The following is a 23,508-nucleotide window of genomic DNA, read 5'->3' on the forward strand; positions in this document are numbered from 1 at the left end:
ATCTCCGTGCCACTTCACTTCACTTCACAGTCACTTGGATTATTTTTTTCTGCTTCCTGTCGTATATTGATTTTAATATTTCATGTATATAGACGATGCAGTTTTAATGGTTATAATTTATAATCCATCTGTCCTTTGAGACACTTGGAAGTTTCTTTCTTTTCTAATATTCCTGTCTTCACCACGCTGCATTCAGCGCCCTCCCTCTAGATGAAAGTCATCCCAATTTCCAGAGGGAAGGGTTCGGACGTCAGAGCATGTCGGAGAAACGCACCAAGCAGTTTGGAGACGCCGGGCAGCTCGAGATCATCAAAACACGCAAGTCCAAGAGCATGGATCTAGGTACAGCTTTCCCCTAAGAAGTCCTTTCCTCTCCGACCAAGTCAAATAAGTTTTTATAAAGAGTTTTAAAGAGTTTGATAACCTCCAGTCAAGAAGCAGAGGAGCAATCTCGCTCCATCACATTTATAGTGGAATAGGCTGCAATAAAGCAGTTTAATTTGTAATTTGTAGGGTTCATTAAACCAGACTGTGACAGTATTTTCTAGGGCTTTTATTTTATACACAGCATGATATCATTCAAGGAAAACTGTCAAAACAATAAATAATATATGTTGAAAAAGATAGTACATGACCTCTGGGGGGAAAAAACAAACAAAAAACACTATTATGTGTTTAATGGCCTTTTAAATATTGTAGTTTCCTGAGTGTCTGGTCCTGTTTTATATGGGGGTTTTTAAACAGAACACACTCACCGTGATGAGTGTTCATCGTTTTAGTCTTTGAAAGTAAACTAGTAACTGCCAAACTTTCTCGGCTTTTTCCCCAGTCAGTGCACCTGAGCTCATTTAAATGTTTCCTCATATGCCTGCATGCCTGTCCCTCTTACATTCAGGTGTATCCCAGCTTCTTTTTCCACATGTATGAAAACAGAGTCTCGACTCTTGCCAAACTTTGAGTTTGATGATTCACCTTGAAATGGCTCTGAACACTCGCTGATTGCTTTGGCTGCAGCGCTGTCTCTGCCTGCACTCTCTCTATAATCATATCTAATCTTCCTGACCAGATTGCTGCTCTGTGCCGTGTTGATATCACAACAAGTCTGATTGCTATCCTATTTTTTCTGCCCCTCCCTCCTCCACCTCCACCTCCACCTCCACCTCCTTGCCTCGCATGGTGTCCAATCCTAATTGAGATGAAGTGCGTTTGTGATGTTTGCAGCACAACCTGGATGTTGCATGCGGAATGTCGTGAGCACTAACTGAACCCCAAATATTTGTATCCCTCCCCCCTTTCTTCCTCCCCACTTCCTTTAACAGTAGCCGACGAGATTAACCTCACCCCTCGTCCTGAGATCAACACAGGTAAGGACCGGTGCACTGTAGAAAGGAAAACTCAACCTCGCCACCACCTCCATCATCACTTTTTATACTCATAGTGCATTTCCACTGCCTTGCTCAGAGGGGTATAAGTGGCTGGGGTATAAGTCCATTAGGGCATCAGCTTTATTTCAATTTTAGACATTTATCTTAAGAGAATAGGAAATGGCACCAGCTGGAATGAATGGAAACAAAAAGCAGCAGTGACGTGACTTTGTTTGTGTTTTGTTGCTTCATTGCTGTGGAAATGTGCATTATAATGGATTTACAAAGGCAACAGCATACAGACGAGCTCGACGTTGGTTTACTTTCACGTAACATTTTAACCACTGATGTCTGAACACATCTTTAAGTGTAAGTGTTCTTTTCTTTGTCAAAGCCGACTTATTCCCCTCTGGCCAAAGTCTCTGATCCACCTTTGCTCTCTGTGTTTGCTTCGGTTAATACAACATAAGAGGGTCTGTGTTGTATTTATTTGTCATCATTGTATTCACTTTGACATGACAGATCATTTTGGTGTGAAAGCATTTTTTAAACGAGATGGTTTGGGTTGGGGTTGTTTGAGGTACTTGCACATCCCCATTATATTTCACACAGGACGCTGTTGGTACCAGCAATTTGTGATCCTTTGTAAACTACTCACTCCCACACCAGAGTCCATTGACTGAAATAGTGATTTTACTTCACAGCACACAGGAGCTGTTGATCCACTGCAGCCTCCATCACCCCGTTTGATAGGGTTTAGAGTTTGAAACATTTAATTCAGATTTACTTTAATGACATTCAGACCTACAGCCTATGGGAGGGTTAGGGTTTATATATATATATATATATATATATATATATATATATATATATATACATACATACATACATATGTATATGTATGTATATATATATATACATATGTATGTGTGTATATATATATATATATGTATATATGTATATGTGTATATATATATATATATATGTATATATATACCACATGTATATGTATATACAGTGTATATATATATATATATATATATATATATATATATATATATATATATATATATATATATATATATATATATATATATATATATATATATATATATATATATATATATATATACACACATCATAAAGCCCTACTTCCAAAGTTCCAAACTATCCCTTTAACTGCAGGGGTGAAGCAGATGTTTGTGCTAAAAACTCTAAATGAACCTCAGGCCGCGTCTGTGGCTTAGTGTAAGGGATCGATGGATAATTGGTGCAGGACGTGACGCAGGTGTGCTGGAACAACAGTGACGGCCTTTAAATTGCACGTATTGATCTGAAAATGTAAATTGAGCTCTGTGATCTCGGCGAGTGTGTTCCGGAGCGTTTACCCGCCGCTCCTCACCCTTTTCTCCCCACATTTGCATAGTTTCCGATGCGCTCTGTCTCGACGAGGCACATTTGTCAGCGCGCGGAGTGACGACTCGCAGTTCTCGCCACAGTCTGAGGTCGCTGTGGAACACGGTGGTGAAAGCAGTCGGGTCACTGCAGATTTGATTTCCACCCGTTTTGCCTCAGATGTAGCTGTAGCACTAATTGTTTTGTGTGTGTGTGTGTGTGAGAGAGTAGAGAAAGCACTCTGTCCTTGGTTAAGGCAGCGAGCTGACAGCGTGTCATCCATCACTGTCAACTCTAGTGTATTTTCACTGTCGGCCTTGACTGAATAGAAGGCCTGCCTCTGAAATCAGCCACTTGGACAAAAGGACAAATCTCACTGAAGGAAAACATGGTGAAGTAGAAAGAGGGAGACGTGAGAGGTTCAGTCACACTGTTCCACTTTACTTCCAGTACTTTTGTGACTTTTAGACTTAGCATGCAAAGCAGTCTGGAGGCTCCACGCGTCCTTTAGGGATAACTGGTGAAACAGTGACAGTTCTGAGTGGGTATTATCAGATGTGACTGACCTGTGAGCAGTGAATCCAACTTTCCACAATGGATGGATAGATATTAATGTTCTGTAATGTACAGCAGCAGGGTTTTATTTACGTCTTATATTTGGTTCACAGGTCACTTATCTTTCCTTTCTCTAATATCCGCTCAAGTACATAGCAATATTATGACTATCTTACTGGCTTGTGAGTTTTAAGCCATACAATATTTCATGAATATAATCCAATCACACAAGGTGTACACAACAGTTCCACAGCGTGACACAAACTTCCCCCTGTGGAGATGATCGTACATCTCTGTCTGCTAAATGACATAACATTGACTCCCGGTCGTAACACGTGGCTTTTGATGGCTCTCTGTAACCTGACAGTTGTGCTGGCTGTACCTGCTTCACAAAGCCTCCATTTCATGGAACATTTATCTTAGAGAAACTAATGTTTGTACATAATTCACACGGATCCCCAATTAAAGTCATTAAAAGCATTCAATGGCCTCATCAAGTAACATAAAAACGTGGTCGTGATATGAGAGCACTTGTTTCTGGTGGTAATAGCGCTGCCTTCGCTGCAAATCAAAGAATGTTTAATTAGGCCCCATTGTCTTGTCTGAATTAGAGTGATTTGCCTCTTCATTGAAATTCTCACTACCGCTTCACTTTCCTCCAGTGATTCAAAGTGTATTAGGTGGATATTTAGTTTGAGGTTCATGAGAAAAGAAGATGTTTCTAACAGTTGTCATTTAATACTCTTGATATTTCCCTCATGTTTCTGGCTAATAGATTTTTGTCTGAGGTTTATTTTCACTATGTGGGCCCCTGGTGTCACGTTACTGACTTTAACGTTAAAAAAAAAAAAGTGTAAATAATCCATGGTCCATTTACCAAAGCCAAAACACAATCATCCTGCTGAAACTGAAGACTGAGGCAGCTTTTAGCGATGTGGAGTAGGAACCCTCGCCTCCTGATCTGTGATTGGTCGATAGATTTATTGACACAGGCCGTTGCCATATGTTGGACAATACTGGACGTCTGGCTGCTGAGATGCTTTTCTTCACGTGTCATAAATCGCTGCGTGGAAATGTCCCGGGAGTCGTTCCCTGTCGAGGAGTCCATTGGAATTTTGTGACGGAGGAAACACTGAATTGTTTTCAATTTGTCAATGACATTTCGTGTTATTATAGGCTTGTTTTTTCAGTGAATCCTCACAGGAGGAAGGTTTTTCTTTCAAATGTCAATTAGGTGGGGCTCTGTTTACTATATACCATCTAATTGGAGACTTTAAATTGGTCCTGTGATCATCTGGTGACCTGTCCAGGGTGTTCCCTTGCTTTTCCCCCAGTGTTAGCTGGGACTGGCTCTGATTGATTGACTTGATCACTCATTTATAGAGTCGACACTGCTTTGAAAAGCATAGTCGTCAATAAAATACATTAGATTATGTCATTTTCTTTCATTACGCAGGGATCTGTGTAGAGATTACAGAGGCAGCGTAACTTCCGTGGTGCAGACTGAATTCGTGACACTGCTGCCAGCTCCAGCCGAGTCTGGTGTCGGCACCAATCTGACCTCTCTTAGGTTCCAGCTGCCACATGATTTGTCTGTATCTGTTACTGTGAGGCCGGCCGTTGAAGCTTAACTCTGTCGGATGTTTATCAGCTCTGCTCCAAACAACAGTGCCACTGATTATTCAGAACAGACGAGACGAGTTTTTAAAGGCACAACAATGCGAGAAACTGAGAAACCACCAGAATGTCACGTCAACACAAGCATGTTAGTAATCGTATGCTCGCACGCATGATGGCCATGCCAACATGAAAACAGACCTTGAAAGCAGACATGTTTCTTATTCTATTTATTCATTTATTTATTTATTTATTTATTTATTTAACTTATTTATTAATTTATTTATTTATTTATTTAATTAATTAATTAAGTAATTTATTTATTTATTTATTTATTTATTTATTTATTTATTTATTTATTTATTTATTTATTTATTCATTCATTCATTCATTCATTCATTCATTCATTCATCATTTATTTAGCCAGAAAGGTCCCATTGAGATACAAGATCTTTTCTTCCAGGGAGTCCTGATCAAGATAGCAGCTCAAATAGTACAAATAGTTATGGAAACAAAACGATTTCAGATATAAAATTCACTAGAAGAGATAAAAGCTGGATGTCGGCTTCAGCTGGACACATTTGACTACTTTCTGCCACTAGCTTGCAGCTCGTTGCTCTCTGTGTGTATTGCTGTGGTCAAGTGGAACTTGTGAACTGGTGATTTTTGGCACAAGTCGTCGTGTACAGGACATCCTTAGTTCACATGATGTCTCATGAACATGGTAAACAAACCTCTTATGTATAGGGCTGTAGTGGTTTCATAGGTAACCGAATGCAGACCGGCTACCAAAACAGGCCTGATTCTTAAGTTTAAGTTCATTGATAACTCCTCCTTTAGGAAATTAGTTTCTTAATCTTTGTGACCAAATTCTAAATGCCTGTGAAGTGTGACTGCAGTGGAATGGTGCTGCGTGGGCAAAGCCTCTCTGAAAGAGGAGTGCAGTGTGAAAAGTCTATCAGTCTGAGTTCTCAGTGAGACGTTAAGGCGACTGGACAGAATGATGAGAATGAATTGGAGGCAGCCTCTCACTTGTTCTCTTTGCATCTCGTCAGTTTGTCCGCTCCGTTCTTTTTTCTTTGGACAGCCTCGCTGTTAACAAGGATTTCTCCTGTTTCTCTTGTTCCTTTGTTCACTGTCGTCTTCACACGTCTTCCAGGCCTTTTGTGTTGTGCAGACTCGTTCTACAGTAGCTCAGAGGTGACACTACCCAGGAGAATGGAACTCTTCCGTTCACTTCCATACATCTTCACCTTATCTCACGGACATTTATTATCCACCGCACACGTTCGCGGCTTGTGAAACGTGTCATAGAGGAACCAAAATGATGCCCGCGCCGCTACAAACAGTCTCAGTATAATTAAACTGTCATGTTTCTCCGATTTCGCTGATGGTTCTTTTTATTCCGAGCCACATCTCGGTAGTGAAGTGTGTAGTCAGTAAGGAGGAGTATCACACGAGGAGACACGCGATCGATCAGCTTCTTCTTTAGTGATGAAACACACAGTATCCAGGTTTAAATATGGATTGTTACTGTCAGAGTTGCTTGTTATCTGCTGAGACGAGGCAGGTTCACATGCACCAGAAACTCACTGAGCAGATGCTCCATTGCAGCACAAATGGAAATGTTAATAGGAATTGTTTTTAAGCTGGTGTTTGGTTTCTATGTTCACTAGCTGCATTATATTGATGTATCCTGTCTGTTTTGGATACGTCAAAACAAGTGAACTGATTTATATGAAACTGGAAGGAAAGATTTCTTCTAAACCTCGTCCTTGTTGAATCACAAAAGTCCTTTGGAACCTTTCCTTGCATCCTTCTGCATCCATCATTCTGCTCTGCATTGCATGGAGTGAAGGAGAAAATGTGGCACTTAACATTTCTGGAGAACAGACTATGGTTAAAATCCAATAAATAGATTTTGGGAAAACACAACAAAATGGAGCCAGTAGAAAGATTGTTGATGTGTTTGTTTGCGGTCGATGTTCATGGCCGTGGTTGAGGTTAACTGAAGCATTAAAAAAACCCAGTAAACTCATCAGCTGCACTGCACTTAGTCAAAATCTAAGAGGACGCAGTGGAAAACGTCTGATTTCAAACTTGGTTATAATGTTAGTCATGACGTTTTGAATTTATGTGTCTCCCCGTTTTCTGCTTTCTGTGTCATCCTCTCCGTTCATCCTCATAAATCACCCTGTCACCATGATGTAACATCATCATTTATCCTCCACACTGTTTTAACTCGACTTCAATCACAACCAAAGTTTTATCCATGAGATGGATAACAGTGTGTTTGAAAATGGAATCAAATTAGCATGAAAGGGGACCGAGGTCAATCTAGATTAGTAGATTGTATTCTCTAATGTAATAAAATAACAAAAAGGGAATGAAGTGGTTGCTTAAAACTAACCTCAGAAGTACAGGTAATAACTCTAAAGTTATTTACTTACCTCAATTAGTGACGGGTTTTAACATGACCGTTCAATCCATCTCCAATAGGGATTACCTGAGATAGTTTAGTCTCTTTTTCTAGCTGTTTGGCCCAGTTTAGACCTGTTATTAATGATCCAATCACAAATAGACACCAATTCATCAATACAGGGTGAACATGTGCTCTCACACCTAAAAGGTCTTCAATGTGTGATGGACGCGCTCACACCTGAACTTAAAGCTGCACACTTGTGATTGGGTCACTCAGAACCAGGTCTGAATGGGTCGTGAATTAGAGGAGGCAGGTAGAGAATAGACATGAAGTGTCATTTACTGTGTTTTCATCCAAATACATGTATTTACATGAACTAAAATTTGGAAAAGTACGGGAGAAATAATCCAGAAAGACATAGTAATGCATCATTTTGAATTCCTCTGGACAAATCCTCAACAAGGATCAAGTTGTGATATGATCACCTGCACTGCCAGCTGTAAGACCGTAGGCAGCAGGTTACCATAGCAACCATTTTTAGCTCTCATTGGGACATAGTTGCCCCTGTAATGTACACACATAATAAACAGAAATGTGATGGAAACACAGTGAGTGAAACAGTTGTGTTCATGTTCCCGCTGTACAGTCGTCTTTATCCTCCCACCAGGTTCCTCCACAAAGGACGTGGGACCGTCACTGGGCTTGAAGAAGTCCAGCTCCCTCGAGAGCCTGCAGACGGCTGTTGCCGAGGTAACCCTCAATGGTGACCTCCCCTTTCACCGGCCTCGCCCTCGCATCATCAGGGGCCGCGGCTGCAACGAGAGCTTCAGGGCGGCCATCGACAAGTCGTACGACCGACCGGCTCCGCCGGAGGAGGAGGACGAGGGCATGGAGACGTGTAAGACATCACATGTTTAACATTTACAGGCTGGGTGTGGTCCTACAGTGAGACGGATCACCATGGAACTCCTGTTTTTTTTACTTGGATGCTGCATCGTGGTTTTACTGAGTCATGCTAACAGAGCAGTGATTGTCCCTCACAAGGATCTTGTGGCTCACTAATGCATGGGAGTGACAGCACGCTGACTAATGCTTAGTGTCTAGCAGCAGCTGATTGTATCACTGCTTGTGGCAGTGGCATATTGCTGAGTCAGGAGGTATCAGCTCACCACATACGACACTAAATACATCACCTGTCAGTATGAGACGCCGTAAGAAGGACAAAACAAGTCAAAGAATGGTTCAAGCCGGCGATGGAGTTGCCATCTTGCGGGAATGTTGTATAAGAACATGTTGAAAGTCAGTGAAATTAAACATTTATATATGTATAGATATTACAAGACAATCATCAATCCACCAAACAAACAGTGAAGTGCAGGATTTCATAGGTGTCGGCCAAATGATCCTTTTTACATGAAGTTATTCCTACGAGAAGTTCCACCACATAATGTCTTGAGATGATGGCACTGAGAGAGAAATTGGCAGGAAGATCTGTGTCTGAACGCTGTGTTTAACAAATCTATTCACATCAATATTTGGCACCAGAGAATCAATAATCTCAGAATGGTGATATAAAGTCTCTCCTTATTAATACTCATCCAAATCCCACAGGTAAAAAAAGAAAAAATGATTTGTTGTTTTCTCTGAACTAAATATCATGTTTTGCATTTCATCAAGTGTCTAATGATAACTGTCATTAAGGCGCAGAGCTCTTCAGTCTCGTGATAATATATGCAGTTTAATGACTTTAATTGCACATTTATTGAATTGATATTACTTTTCCTGTGTTGGTTTCTGTCTCTGCCTGTCTACTATGTGTCTTCTTTTATGTCCTCTGCAGTGGAGGAGGACACAGAGGAGAGCTCGCGATCGGGGCGAGACTCCGTGTCCACGGTGGCCGACCAGACGCCGCTCTCTGGCCCTGACAAGCCCCTGCTCAACGGCACCAACCGCGCCAAAGAGGAGAAGAAGAAGGACAAGGATAAAGAAAAAGATAAAGAAAAGGGAGGGAAGGAGAAGAAGAAGACGCAGGAGGGAGGAAAAGAGAAGGACAAGGGAAAAGCCAAGAAGGGAATGCTGAAGGGACTCGGCGACATGTTCAGGTAAGATAAGGACTCCAAATCAGCTTCTTACTAAATGTGTTCTAATATTGATCCAGATTAATACTGATTTAAAACTATTTATTTAAAGGGGAAATTCAGGTTTATAAAGTGGTTCTTATACCATTTGGAACAGGATTCGATGGAACCAGGACATGATTCAGAGTGTGTTGACACCGTAGTAAACCACTTACTATATCCAGAATATATTGTACAGTTAGAATGTTATTGATTATCGTTTAAGATGCTACAACAGCTGAGATAAATAAAGCACAGTCCCTGTTCCACGTGTCTCCAAACTGACATGTTGCGTGATGACTACGTACAGAAACCTCAGAAAAGGAAACCCAGACTATCCCTTTAATGATTCTCTCCTGGTATTAAATAAACTCCATTATTACATGCGGTCGCTGCCGTGAGGGAACACAGTGTCGGTTCTGCAGTGTGTTCAGACCTTATATTGTGTCGTCGGTACATTTTGTAGCAGAAATTCTCATTTTCAGCACGAAACTTTCCTAAACCAGAGATATACTGCATGTGTACTCTGACTCATCCACACATCGGAGTAATCCCTTCAGCAAACACTTCATATGTCTTGACTGAGTGAAATACTGTGTATTTCTATCTTTTTTTTGTTTGAATAACAGATCAGATGATTATGTCATGGACACACATGTATCTGGAAGAGCTGCTGTCTGTGGTGAACTGACACAACTCAAGAACTTTCTGGTTTATTTTCCTGTTATTAATACAGTTCCCTGCATCATCCACCTTTCAAACTAACCTCCTGGAGCTAAACTCAGTGAAATCCTCTCCCTGACACACACACACACACACACACAGTATGTATTATCACTGGTGTCCAAATTGGTGGAGAAAACCTCAGGGGCTGGCCGCTAATATATCCGTATATCATATTAGTTAAAGCAGTGGCGACAGCGAAGGGTGAAACAATGACTGTTGTCTGAGAGAGGAAGATAATGAGATCCACAGAGATGGTGTGAGAGCGAGAGGAAAGTGAGAAGAAAGGGTGACGAGGTTGGGTGCAGTGTCTGGTGAAAGCAAAACACCCTCCAAGAGATAGTTGGAGACGACAGTGATCTGATCACGGTGGGACAGCTCTATGTTTGGGTGTTAAAGCTCCCAAAAGCTCATCATTTAAAGGTACAGCGTGTAAAACTTAAGCTTAACTGAACTGAATATCTGAATAACTGAATATCCTTCACCTAAAGGCCCTGGTACACTTGTGCGCACAAGTTTCATGGACCCTGGTATACTCGCGAGTCAGGGTCCTGTAGTATCTGACTTCACCATCGGGTGGCGGTAGAAGTCTGGACGCAGGGAATAGGATGCGTTCTTACCAAAGATGAAGAGAGCGATGCTACAGCTCCCTCGGATGCGTCTGGTTCGAGTGGCTCATCAGGGTCAAGGGGTCAGTCGGGCGGGGGAGTCGGGGAGTCAGCCCGGCTCGTGGGTCGGATGACTTTCCTTGGCGACAACTTCATAGGTGGGGCTTTGGGTCCGCGTAGTATACCAGAAGTATGCCAGGGCCTTGAATACCAGGGCCTTGAGTGTGTTGGAGAAACTGTGAAGCCTTGAGTTATCATCACACCTTGTGTCTTCATTGTGGGCTTTTGTAAAAACGTGGTTCATTCTGGGAAAATGAAAAACAACAATTCAAACGATGAGGTGATTGTAGAGCTGCAACGATGATTACTTTCATAATCAATTCATCTGTCGATTACATTCTGGTTATATATTGATCAGTGTTTTTCAAACCTGGAAATGATAATGTGCTCGAATGTCTTGAATGAATCGGTCGTGATGATTAATTAGAAACCAGAAAATATTCACATTTAAGAAGCTGTTTTAATTCATGAAAAAAACACTTAAACCTTTTATTATCAAAATAGTTGACGATTAATTTAGTAATCGATTCATAATCTTATAATCGCTGCAGCCCTGGGTGATTGTACACTATATACAATTAGGTTTAATTATTTTAACTTTAATTTCACCCAAATTGTACACTGGACTTAAGTACTTAACCAATCTGAGTGTGATAATGTATATTGATAAATGATAATGTATGAATAATGTATTATACTAACGCAGTCATGGTAAGATAACATAAAAAATATGTTTAAATCAAATCCTCACATTAAATGCAAGACACTCACTTCACACACACACACACACACACACACACACACCAGCTGATAATGAGTGGTGTGCATTTCCATTAACATCAGTGTTATGTGTGTGTGTGTGTGTGTGTGTGTGTGATCGTCTCAATATTGTCCTCATCAGATCTGCTCCATTAACATGTGACTGACTGTCAGTGTGATCCACGCCCAGTGTTTACAGCCACAGACAGCTGTGTGCTCCACACACCATGATGTGAGATGCATTTACCCCTCATCTGTGCTTCCAGCCCCCCGTCACACACCCAGACACTCAACCTAAAGGAATAATCCACCATAAACAAAAACACGTCATGTGACTCAGTGATCCCAGTTACGAAAGCTTCATTTTCAAGGGCAGATTTATTTAAAGTCCTTTAGCTCTCAGGAAGTGATACAGGTCACATTTGTGGTTTGGTAAGAGTTAATCTGACATATTAATATATTAAGAGAGAGTTATAACTTACTGTACTTGGACTAAGACTAAGTCTGAAGTGTGAGTTTTTTCCACAGCAGACGGTGAGACCTGCCTCACAGAGCTTTTCCTGCAGTGCGTCATGAAGCTTGTCACACACAGAGAGTCTTTTCTAAGTTCAGACCTGTTCACGGCACCAGGACACACACACACACACACACACACACACACACACACACACACACACACACACACACACACTGTGAAACCATTGCAAAATTAGCGCAGCCCTCGGATTTCTGGGCAGCAACCATCTTTGTCGATGCCAAGCGACCAGACTGGGTGTTGCATCTGAGTGCAAGTGATGATCAGAGGGAGGGAGAGAGGGAGGGAGAGAGGGAGACATGGCTACAGAGTTGGCAGGCTGTTCAGTTGGCTGGAGTTGATGGTAATGAGGCTTTGATTGGGGCCGAGTGTGAGGCCTTCGAGACATGAGAGGGTTCAGGCATTGGAAGATCACACACACACACACACACACACACACAGAGGCCTACCACTCCTGATCCATTCGTCCTACATACGTACATCACATATAAGCTCCTTGACATGGACTCACTCACTCACTCAGTCACTCATTCACTCAGTCACTCAGTGACATGGCACTCATCGGAGCTCTTGACTTGCTGAAGAGCCACTCGGAGAAACTAGCAGCGACGCTCCACTCGAACACAGATATTTAAAAAAAAACACCACATTTGGTTTGTGGCCAGTAAACTTTTGCATCATGAGAGCGACACAAGTGAAGCATTCACATTCTGAGAACTTATTTATTTATATTTAACTGTTTATTTAACTTTAACTGTAACTGTAGCTCCGTCAATCAAACCCAATTGGAATTTGCTGGGGTGGATTTTTCTTAAATAGGAAATTGCGATGTTTTTTGACATCGTCTGGCAATGGGGGTTGGCTACCTTGCTCAGGGGTACAGCCCTTTGACCTGGTGGGGACTTGAACTGACAACCCTCTGGTTACAAGGTTGAAAAGAGATAGAAGTTTCAAGTTCCCCTTCCGACGTCAATGTCCACGTCTCTGCTGCTGTTCCCCTCCGTTATTGTAAAGTGGCAAACACACTCAATAACCTTCTCTCTGTTCCATCTTTAATTCTTACCAAAGGTTCAGCCTTCATCGCCGGTAGTTTTGACATTGATCACACAGTAATTTTCATTCTTGGATTGATCTTAATTTCCAACAGACGTCCCGGAAACTGCCTACGATTCCTCCAGACGGCCTTTCAGCGTCGTCTGTGCCACACAGCGGTGGTCTGCCGGACTGAATCAGCTCAATCCCTGACATTTTGAAGTAGACGCGTCAATCCTCGGAAGCCCGTCAAAGTGTCTTTATCGATGGTGTTGGTGCTCACAGGACGAGGCCGACTTAACTGTGCCTGGAATATGAGATTATGAAATGCCACAGTGTCATGGTTAATGCTTGGTCTCCTCTTCAAAGTTTTCCCGGCCACTCATAAATCTTGGGGAGAGTGTGTGTGAGTTTGTGTTTGTGTGTGTGTGTGTGTGTGTGTGTTACACGGAGACTTGGGCTTTTTTAAGGGGCCGTTAATGAGAGTTACTGGTGTGGGGAGAGAGAAAATGTCAACCATCTCTTGCCGTGATAGATTGCTCCTGCTCTTCGCATTAACAGAAAGCCGTCAGTCTTTCAGACAGCCACAGTTAGATTAATCAGGTAATGGACCTTAGTCTGTGCCTTCACCGCCCTCCCTGCTGCACTTACTCCTCCTCTTCACTCACGTTTTTCTTGAGTTTGTCCTTCAACGTGGCACAACATCATAGTTGGGGGGGGGGGATGTGGAATTTCCCTTTAAAAATCACATTATTAGTATAGAGACATTCACTTAATCAGAGTCATAATGAGATGCTCACTTTTCAGATTTTAGAGATGCATGTGAACCAAAACTCTCTCCAGGATCATCTTGGTTGTATAAAACATAATCAGAAATGTTGACAATAGTGATCATCACTGAAAAGATTAAGTTTTTCTTCTGTATGTCAAACTCTCAGTCTTGGAGCTCAGACAAAGTTATTATCTGAATAACTGCTCATGAAAGTTTAAAAAAAGAAGAAAAAAAACGATGGTCATCAAACAGACCAGACGTTTGCGTCTCTAAGATCTGTGCTTTCACTGTGAGTGTGTGTGTGTGTGTGTGTGTGTGTGTGTGTGTGTGTGTGTGTGTGTGTGTGTGTGTGTGTGTGTGTGTGTGTGTGTGTGTGTGTGTGTGTGTGTGTGTGTGTGTGTGTGTGTGTGTGTGTGTGTGTGTGTGTGTGTGTGTGTGCCAAAGCCATGTCAGACAAGTTCTGCTCAGGCTCAGATTGTGTTGTGTTTGGACTTTGGTCCATAAGTCTTCAAGATGCTCTGAATCTAACCATGAAAATGTCTTCTGTTGCAACCCCAGGCGTGAGAAAGGCAGTTAGAAATGTGTTAGAAGCAAAATGACTGTTACACTGTCAACACTTGTCAACGTCACGGTTCCACAGACAATCAAATACAGCACACGCCAGGCTTTACAAACCCAAAACCTCCGTTTTTTTTGTTGGCTCATCCTCCTCATCATCAGAAAGAAAGCAATGGCAAAACCCTGACATCTGCTGACATTTTGTTTTCTCTTGTTTACATTTAATTGGCGGCGTGTGCATACAGCACAGCTCGGCGTACCTGTGGTTTTTCCATTTTCCATCACTTTGATGCAAAAACCTTTCATTTTCGAGTTTGAAAATGCTGCTTTCCCCCTAAAGATACTCGACCACTCACTCCTTTTAACAATTCTTAAGGATTTGATTTCATTTAATTTACTCTTAGTTTCCGTCTCATTATTTCATTCATTCATTCTTTATTTTTTTTGGTTCTCACCTTTATTTTTCTCTTTGCTCTCAGTGTTTCACACACACACACACACACACACACACACACACTCCTACACTCTTGCATGCCTTGGATTTCTCCACAGATTCATTTGTTTTTGTTCTGCTTTTTCTGTGTTTCTGTCATTGATTTTCTTTATTCCCCTTGTTTTCAATTCTCTTTCTTCTGGTTTTTTTTATGCGCGCGCACACACACACACACACATTCAAACACTTCAACGCACTGTGTTTGCCTTTTCTGACTCATAACAAGGCAATTTGCGCTCTTTCTTTTTAATTCATGAACACACAGAAATTTCAGTCCTCCTTTGCTTTTGATCACGCAACTTTGTCTTTGCTTCACCATGTTTTTATCTTCTTTTTTAGCTTTGTACCTCAGTTACACACACACACACACACACACACACACCTCAGCACCTCTTGTTTTTGCATTTTCACCATGTTTCGTTTGAGTCTCTGATTCATTGACTTTCTCTAGTGTATGCTCGTTCTTTTTCCCTCTTGTTCAGAGTTGTCTGTCTATGTCATTAACACACACGTGTACACACACACACACACACACACGTACACACACACACATACACACGTGTGTGTCTTTGGAAGTCATAGATATTCTCTGCAGGCCAATTTCCCCGTGAATAATCTCGGAGGTTCATTGTGGAAGCAAGCGCGGTGCCAAAGTCATTTCTTCAACAGGCTGCAGCTTTATACAGAGTCAATCAAGCTGAAATATCTCTGCAATGGCTCCTCTTTCATTACCCGTCACTCCCTCCCTATGAATATAATTACTGCATCTACACCTTCTTCGTTTACCACTTGTACAACTTTAAACGAGCTGAATTGAGTTTGAACTTGTGAGAAGGACTTTCCGCATGGTTCATTTGAGGGTTTGATTGAGTGTTAAGTCGCAGCTGCTGGGGGAGTCTTTGTGGTCTCAGGTGACGTTTTGTGTGAGCTCACTGGACCATGGGCTGAAGTCTGTTTGATTACAGAGAAATGTCAAAATTGTTGTATTTTGTTTATTTAAAGTAATAAGGTATTAATATTTTTAGTCTTAGTTGGTTTAAAATATCTCCTTTAAATGCTGCCGTGACACACTTTTAATTCATCTTCTTTGCACTTCACATGTAGAATTGTAAAACTACTCTTTATATAATTTATCATTTTGTCTTATACCACAAAGATAAACAGCGACTCAGCGGTTCTGTGTTGTATTTAAGCCTCCAGCCACTAGTTGGCAGCAGCCTTTCTGCCATTTGACTGTCACCGCTCCTTCCACTCCTATCACTAGACAAAGAAAACTACATTGGGTTCATGTGTCGCTGAGTGCATGTTTCCATGTTGCAGGTTTGGGAAGCACCGGAAAGACGAGCGTCCAGGGGAAAAGATGGACCGTAAAGGCTCCAGCAAGTGGCGGCCCGAGGAGACGCAGGTTTCTGATGAGGAGACGCTGAAGATGAGGATGGAGCAGGAGAGGTAGGTTTCTGTTGGAAAGGGAGTGAATGCCAACCTGGGCCGGTCAGGACTCTTTGCAAACTATTCCCAGTCAAACAAATCATTTCTCATTGGAGCTCGTGTTCCGGGGCTTATCATCTGGATTAAGAAATGCTTTGAACTCAAATATTGTAGTATCCAATCCAATCCAACCGATTGGATTGGATTGGAAATATTGTAGTTCTGTTGCCGTGCAGCACAAAGATCCGGGTTCACGACCCAGTCGAAAAACACTCAGGGGTTAATTGGTCACTGTAATTTGCCCGTACCCTGTCACTGTGAGAGTGAATAGTCTCTGTGTGTTTGCCCTGCGATGCACTGGCGTCCAGTCCAGGGTGTCCTGCTACACCTTTAGCCCCGTGTCCTCTGGGATTGGCTCTGTGACCCTCATGTGGAGGATGAAGTGTTGGACGATGAATGAATGAATTGTTTGCTGTAAGATTTTCCCTCATGTGTGTTTTATGTTTCTTTGACTGTCGGCTTTACTGCTTCTAACAGCGTGGAACATTGGATTATAACAAGTGTACAGGTCAGAAGGTGAAGAAATTCCCTCTGCTGCATATTATGGACTGTATCAAATGGGTTTATTATGTATAAGAAATAGTGAGAAATAGTGAAACCAAACAGCCCCAAGAAGGCAAGACTCTTTTTCCACTGCACCTCTGTTGCTCTCTTTTAACCAAATGAAATGTCAGACAGGCACCATGCCAGTTTTTTGTTTCCTCCTGTGGCAGCAGTTTATAAATGCCAAGGCTATTACTGCCCTGCTAGCTAATTAATTCCCATGCTCTTGGTGTAGGGGCAAGAGCCATTACTCCCCTCAGTTGCTCGTTATGAAAATTTGGTTTGTCATCTTTTTCTTTCTTTACACCTGCAGAACAGATAGTCCAATAACAAAATAAGAGCCAAGTCTTTATTTTTAATTGGCGTAAGGTTACCGTAAATGCCACGTCAAATAATTTGGTTGTAGCACTAGATACGGTTGAAAGTTCAGAACGTTTCTTTTTGTATGTTAATCAAATTCATGACCTCTCTGATGTCACACACATTTATTACCCTGATAGATAGATTTTGAACACATCTGACCCCTGAAACCTGTTCTGAACTCTGAACATATTGGATATTGGGTTTAATTAGTCTTACTGTGGTTACTTCCTGAATTCAAATGAAGTTACTCTTCATGTCCTTGTCATTATGAGGGCTTTCAATCCTTTACTTCCTCTTGTTTGTTTCGTTTTGCTTATTAATGGGTATATTATAAATCAAACCCACTATTCTTGGCTCTACTTTGGAAAGATTAATGCAATTATTAAATGTTTTCTGTAACCACTCAACACTACAGTGTGTTGTAAATCTGTCTATATAAATATCTTTGATTGGACAAATATCTTTTTTGGGTTTTTTTCTTCCTTCAAGATTTATCCTCGGGACAGGGCCTCTGAAAGAACTGGGTAGTTTTTTTAGTTGTCTATTTTGTGTATTTATTGTGTGTGGTAGTTTTTGTCATGTGGTGCTCAGGGCAAGAACGAGCTGAGGGAAATCAGGAACACACAGTGGATGAGAAACCCAAATGAGCTAAATGCTGGTTGTTGTCCACAGAGCAGGAGCTACCTTGGGGTTTTCTGAAGTCAATGTATTCATTATTTTCTTCACTGTTGGGTGTTTGACTCACTCTTACCAACTGCCCCCCCCTCCCCCTCCCTGATGTACCTGAAAAGCCCAAGTTGCTTCTCATTTGGATTTAACCATCACCTGAAATAACACTGATATTGACAGGAAGAGCCCACTGAGGATGTGGTGGACTGCAGCTCCTTCGGCATCAGACAACAATCTAGTTAGTTGTGTTTTGCCAAGCTGTTCTCGCAAGGTTCAGCTGGGAGCTTTGGCATCTCACTGCAGAGCGTCTATTGATTGGCCTCTGCCAAAGGCTGCATTTAATCCAGCTGCGATTGACTACATGGAAAGCAGGGTTAAGACTCGGTTCCCAGTGGAGTCCAACTGCAAGCTATAGAAGCAAATCAAGACAGACAGCAGACAGTGCACCAGTGTTTGCAGACGATAACGTACGGTCATTTGAAGAGCAGGTGCACATGTGCGTACTGTTTTATCGTGTATTACTGCGTGATTAGAAACATGGTGTGAGGGTTTGTTTGGCTCAGACTAAGTGGTAGAAGAGGTTCAGGCCATAAATGACATCCAACCACAACACAAACAAAAGGCATGAGAGAAAATGCTTTCTTTTAGCAGCAGTTGGTGGTTGGCTGTATTCTCCATAAAAGAAGAAGGTTGGCTGGTGCAAATGGACAAAGAGTGTTAATATATCATCTCATTGTCGTTTGCCTTGTTGCTGTGTCATTTCTGTCTTTGGTATCGAGTCTTCGAGTCTTCGATACTGAACTGGTTGTACCAGGAGGGCTCCTGTTGATGCCGACTCTAGCCTACAGTGCCACACACACACTGGCCCATTGAGGGCAGGTGGTGCCAGCTGACTGTCGAGGCTGTGGGTCCTGGGGCTCTAGTTCTCATGGTTTTGTAACAGCAGTTATTAGAGCTGTGGGAGTCGCCTGAGGCCAAGTGTAAATGCCAGCCAGTGGAGTTTAAGATGTCACATGAGGCCAAGTGTGAATACATTTTCTTGAGAAAGGTTGAAAGGACACTATTGTAGTTTAGATATAAGTGGTGTCATAAAACAGCAATGTAGGGGTGTCTTGTCTTCTTGAAGGCTAACTACCCAGGTCAGCACTTTCCCTACTTCTGAAGGATAAGGAAACCATCTCTTATATGAGCAGGAGCTGGTCTATGGCATCACTTATCTCTCTCTTACAATACTGTCCTTTATCTCAGAAGATGGAGCAAGTATTCACCTCATGTTCCTAGAGACAGTCATTTAGACTTGGTTCCCTGTTCTCTTGGTTGTGTCACAGACGGCCTTGACACTGACTCAATTTAACAGAGGTTTAAATGTCTTTTTTTTGTCCTGAGTGGTTGTTCAGAACTGAAGAAACCACGTGGGTGGAGAAGAAATGTCTTCAGCTGACCTCAGTGCAGCTCATTTTGGACGGAGTGGAGATATTGACAGCTTTTGAGTAAAATCCATCTCGTTTTATCTACCTTGGGAAGCTAGAGTGCTGTTTTATTAACTCAAATTAGGGCAGTGATGAATTCAGGTGATGGACTTCAGCCTGGAAAATCCCTGAAAGGTTGATGACAGTGAATGTACTTGCACTATCCTCAACATTGGACAAAATAACATACTTTAGTAGAAACTACAAGGTTTTCTGTTTGACTGGCTAACACAGTGAGCATTGGCTGCTGCCGTGGCAACAACTGGGCCAAGGCAAACCTGGTTGACTGCACTTGGTTTTTTTTTGCCATCACATCCATTAAGCAGCTTGTTTGCTGTGGAGCGAACTTCCTTTGACCTGCTTTACCATTTAAGTGCTACAGATTCTTAACCATGTTCTTCCAGGTACATTATTACTTCAGTATCATTGTGTACATACTGTAGCTTCTGTGGCCTGCAGAGATGATCAAAGTACTGCAGTGTTCACCTTGAGAGCAGAGCAGAACCTTCAAAACCAGGCAAAACCCACAACCTTGAATCCAAACTTCTGTTTTTATTAATTCAAAAAGGATTTTCAGCAGCACTCTTATCCTGCTGGACCTTCTTCCTTCATGTGCTTCCTGCCTTTCTCCGTGGTTACTCAGTTATGTCTGCTTTGCCGCTAAAAGGAAGGTTTATTACATTGTGGATACAATGGCACATAATGCACCATTGTTCTGGCTTGATGTGGTAGAAAGGTCACTCAAAAATACCTTTCTTATACTATAATGTGCCATTCTGTCATTTCTTTGCCTCTTGATCTGCCTTTTTCCCTCTTTTTCTGCAAAAATGTTCTCCTACCTTTGGTGCTTTTTTGTTTTTTTACCATTTACCCTACTTGCTGAGTGTATTTTCATCTTTCTTCAAGGTTAGCTGTTAGAAAAGAAAGCAGCTTCTTCCTTTTGCAAATATTTTGGGAGTGCATGGGTAATGACTAGGCCAAGTGTGCTTTTCCTTCCTGCACCTTTTCAATCAACTTAATTGTCTTTTTGAATCATTTTCAGCTGCCTTTCCAAATGTCCCCATTGTATAAACACTCACTCTGCCTCCATATAAACCACTGCAGTCTAATTTCAGCCACTCACTATGTTTACATGACAGAAGAACCAAATCATTGCATTCTTCTGATGAAGATTGGACGTCTAAAATAGGTCTGAACATGTTGGTCTGACTGGAATGTGTAAATCTAATTTCTATGAGTTGGACTAATGCACCCAGATAAGGCAACTGAGAGTCAGGGGGTGATCCTCTACTGACAATGAGGAGCGTTTGAGCTGGTGCTCCTTCTTTCATGCAATTAAAAACCAACCCATATCCACAAGTCACGGGAAAGAGATTTCAGAAATTGACCCCGTTCCCCGACTTGTCCGCTGCCTCGTCAGGGAAATGGTTTGAGAAAGCCTTGCACTGGATTGGTGTGTGTGGCCTTATCTTATCAGCCACTGTGCTTGTGTATACAATCAGACGCTGCCCCCACTCCTGCGGAGCTGCTTTCTCTCATGGAAAACACTGTTTTTCCTCCGGCTCTAAAGATAGAGCCCTCGAGGGCCCTGCTTCCTTCTGCACCATTAGATAATTGCTTAGTCCACAAGTAGTGGTGACACAGTGTGCAAATCCACATACTTCCATCTGACATGTGTAAAGTCGTGGGAATAAGTGCACATTTTGTGCTGGAAAGATTGTTACCCTTGTACACAGTCAGCGGGGAGCCGTTCGTCATCAGCTTCATTAGCTGCCTTATGTAGATATTTTCATGCGTTTCCACCCATTTTGTCCTTGTTTTTTTAAAGTTTTCCACCATCCACTGGGGAGCAATCCTTATCAAACTCATTGTTTCGTTGTGCACAGTGTGCACATTTTCTGGAGGAAGTGTTTCAGATTTTAGCCCGCTGAGTGCTCAGTGAAGTCGCACCCCCTGCCTCCTCGCCACCGTCGCTGTCCCATTCGCTTTCTCATGGCCATTAAAAAAGGGGCCTGGAGAAAAGAGAGCGCTATGATAATTGGTGGTTGTAAAGCTCTGATAATTGGCAAGGCTCTAATTATGGGGCCGCGCAATAGGTAGTCCCCCCCCCGCTGTAGACACCAGTGTTGCCAGTTTTTCACAAAATAATGGCTTAGAGGGAAAGAAGGAGAGAGAGGGAGGTATAGAAGTGTGTGTTTTAGCAGTTCTGTGAGACAGTGAGGTGTCAGAGGTGTGTGTTCATGCGAGTGTCGTTTTTGAGAGACACAGAGCTGCTATGTAAGATGTTGCACTGTAAAGTGCTTCCTTGTTTGAGGTGTTTTGGGGGGCGAGAGGCTATTATGCATTGTTTATGGTGTTATTCATTTGGGGGGAAAAAAACATAAATAATCGTCTCCACATCTTCTCCCTCGTCAGTAATGGAAAATTAAGAGGGCACAATAAACAATCGCTTGCAGATGTTGCGCTGCTACGTCTGGTGTTTTGTTAACGCGCCTCCTGAGGTTTACATCATGTCTACGGCCAAGTCCAAACTCCAACATGCTGCATTTTCTAAATGAAAACCCTCCATGTTATTGTGATTGAAATGAATGACGTGACGATTAATGCACACTGGTCAGTGTAAGCAGGAAGCAGCAAAAAAAACATTACAATTATCTTTGTGTGAATCAAAGCTGTGGAGAAACTCTTAATGTTAGTGTAAGCGGGGCTTGTAATTGTTTTACAACATTTACCGTGAGTCGTGTTTGGCAAGACCCGGTCAGGTAGTGAACCCCACTTTGTGCCATTGCAGTCCAGACCAAAGCAATCAACACAGGAGTATTAAAACCTAAATGGGATCACCAGCTGTTCCACAAGTCTCTATTTTGGGTTGAAAAAAAACAAACAATGAAGTGTATTATGTACACGTTTATGTCAGGATGTGACCACATGTGTGTTTTAGCCAGCATCTAACTAACGTACACGTGCAGTTTAAGGGATGTCTGCGGGACTTTGGCACCACTTGCACTGAGCTACTGTACGTAAACCGTGGGAATGACCTGACTTTATTAATCATTCCCTTTACCCACTAGAGTAGAAATGTTTGAATAATGGATAATGATAATGACAACCGATTGGGACAGAAGTGGTGGAAATAAATAAATCAGCTTCCTCTCCTCTATTTGCAGGTGAATATTTGGTTAATGATATTATTAAACCCAAACGTTTGTGGAAAATTCAAGACAGAAATGTGCTTTACATTTGTAGATTTGTAATGTATTTGCTGTTTAATAAGAAATTCTATGTATTAATATGACCCTATTATAGTATAAGTTAAGTTTATTCTTAAATATTCGTAAATGTACTGCAAATATTACATTTTCTGTCCAATTTATTTTAAAAAAAAAGTGAAAGCAACATCTTCAATATTCATTTTGTGCCAGCCTACTGAATGGAATACCCTTGAAAAAGTACACTTAAAACAAAGCTGTATTCTTTGTGATGTGATATCAAAATCTCAACACGCTCCTTCATCATCTTCATCATCAGGATCCAGGCCAAAACCCGGGAGCTGAGGGAGCGGCAGGCCAGAGAACGCGACTACGCCGAGATCCTGGACATAAGTCGCACCCCAGAGGAGGAGCACACGTACACCGGCATCAACCCTCTGAACAGCTCCGTGGACAGCGGTCACAGTCGACCCCACAGCCCCCGGGACGATTACCCTCACATCCATTCACACCACCAGCACCAGCACCAGCACCAGCATTCGGACTCGCTTTACACTCAAGTCAGCAAGGCCCGCAATGACCGGCCTCCGTCTGCAGACAGGTAGGACTGGAATCAGACACTTCTGTCATCTCTCTGTCGCAGTGTTTTATCAGTTGCTGGATCATCATTTTTTTAAATTTAGCTTTTTCTTTCCTTTTTCTTTTTTTGAATGTATCAATTTCTCAAATGAATTGCCCGTTAACACTAATGGAGTCT

General features: G+C 42.0%; 1 protein-coding gene across 10 annotated transcripts in view; it reads left to right on the forward strand.

Moving 5' to 3' along the window:
- LOC131471006 (partitioning defective 3 homolog) overlaps window positions 1-23,508 on the forward strand; it is a 224,019-nt gene that overhangs the window by 146,957 nt on the left and 53,554 nt on the right. For 7 of the 10 annotated variants that reach the window (XM_058647180.1, XM_058647200.1, XM_058647190.1 and 4 more), the window contains 5 exons: window positions 197-342; window positions 8,021-8,251; window positions 9,194-9,455; window positions 16,331-16,459; window positions 23,071-23,352. In XM_058647180.1, the coding sequence (XP_058503163.1) occupies window positions 197-342; window positions 8,021-8,251; window positions 9,194-9,455; window positions 16,331-16,459; window positions 23,071-23,352 (1,050 nt within the window). Of the gene's footprint in view, window positions 1-196; window positions 343-1,319; window positions 1,467-8,020; window positions 8,252-9,193; window positions 9,456-16,330; window positions 16,460-23,070; window positions 23,353-23,508 lie in introns of those variants that run through there. The other 3 variants (XM_058647259.1, XM_058647236.1, XM_058647253.1) reach the window with 3 other exon arrangements.

This window comes from Solea solea, chromosome 1, assembly GCF_958295425.1.
Source record: "Solea solea chromosome 1, fSolSol10.1, whole genome shotgun sequence".
NCBI lineage: Eukaryota > Metazoa > Chordata > Actinopteri > Pleuronectiformes > Soleidae > Solea > Solea solea.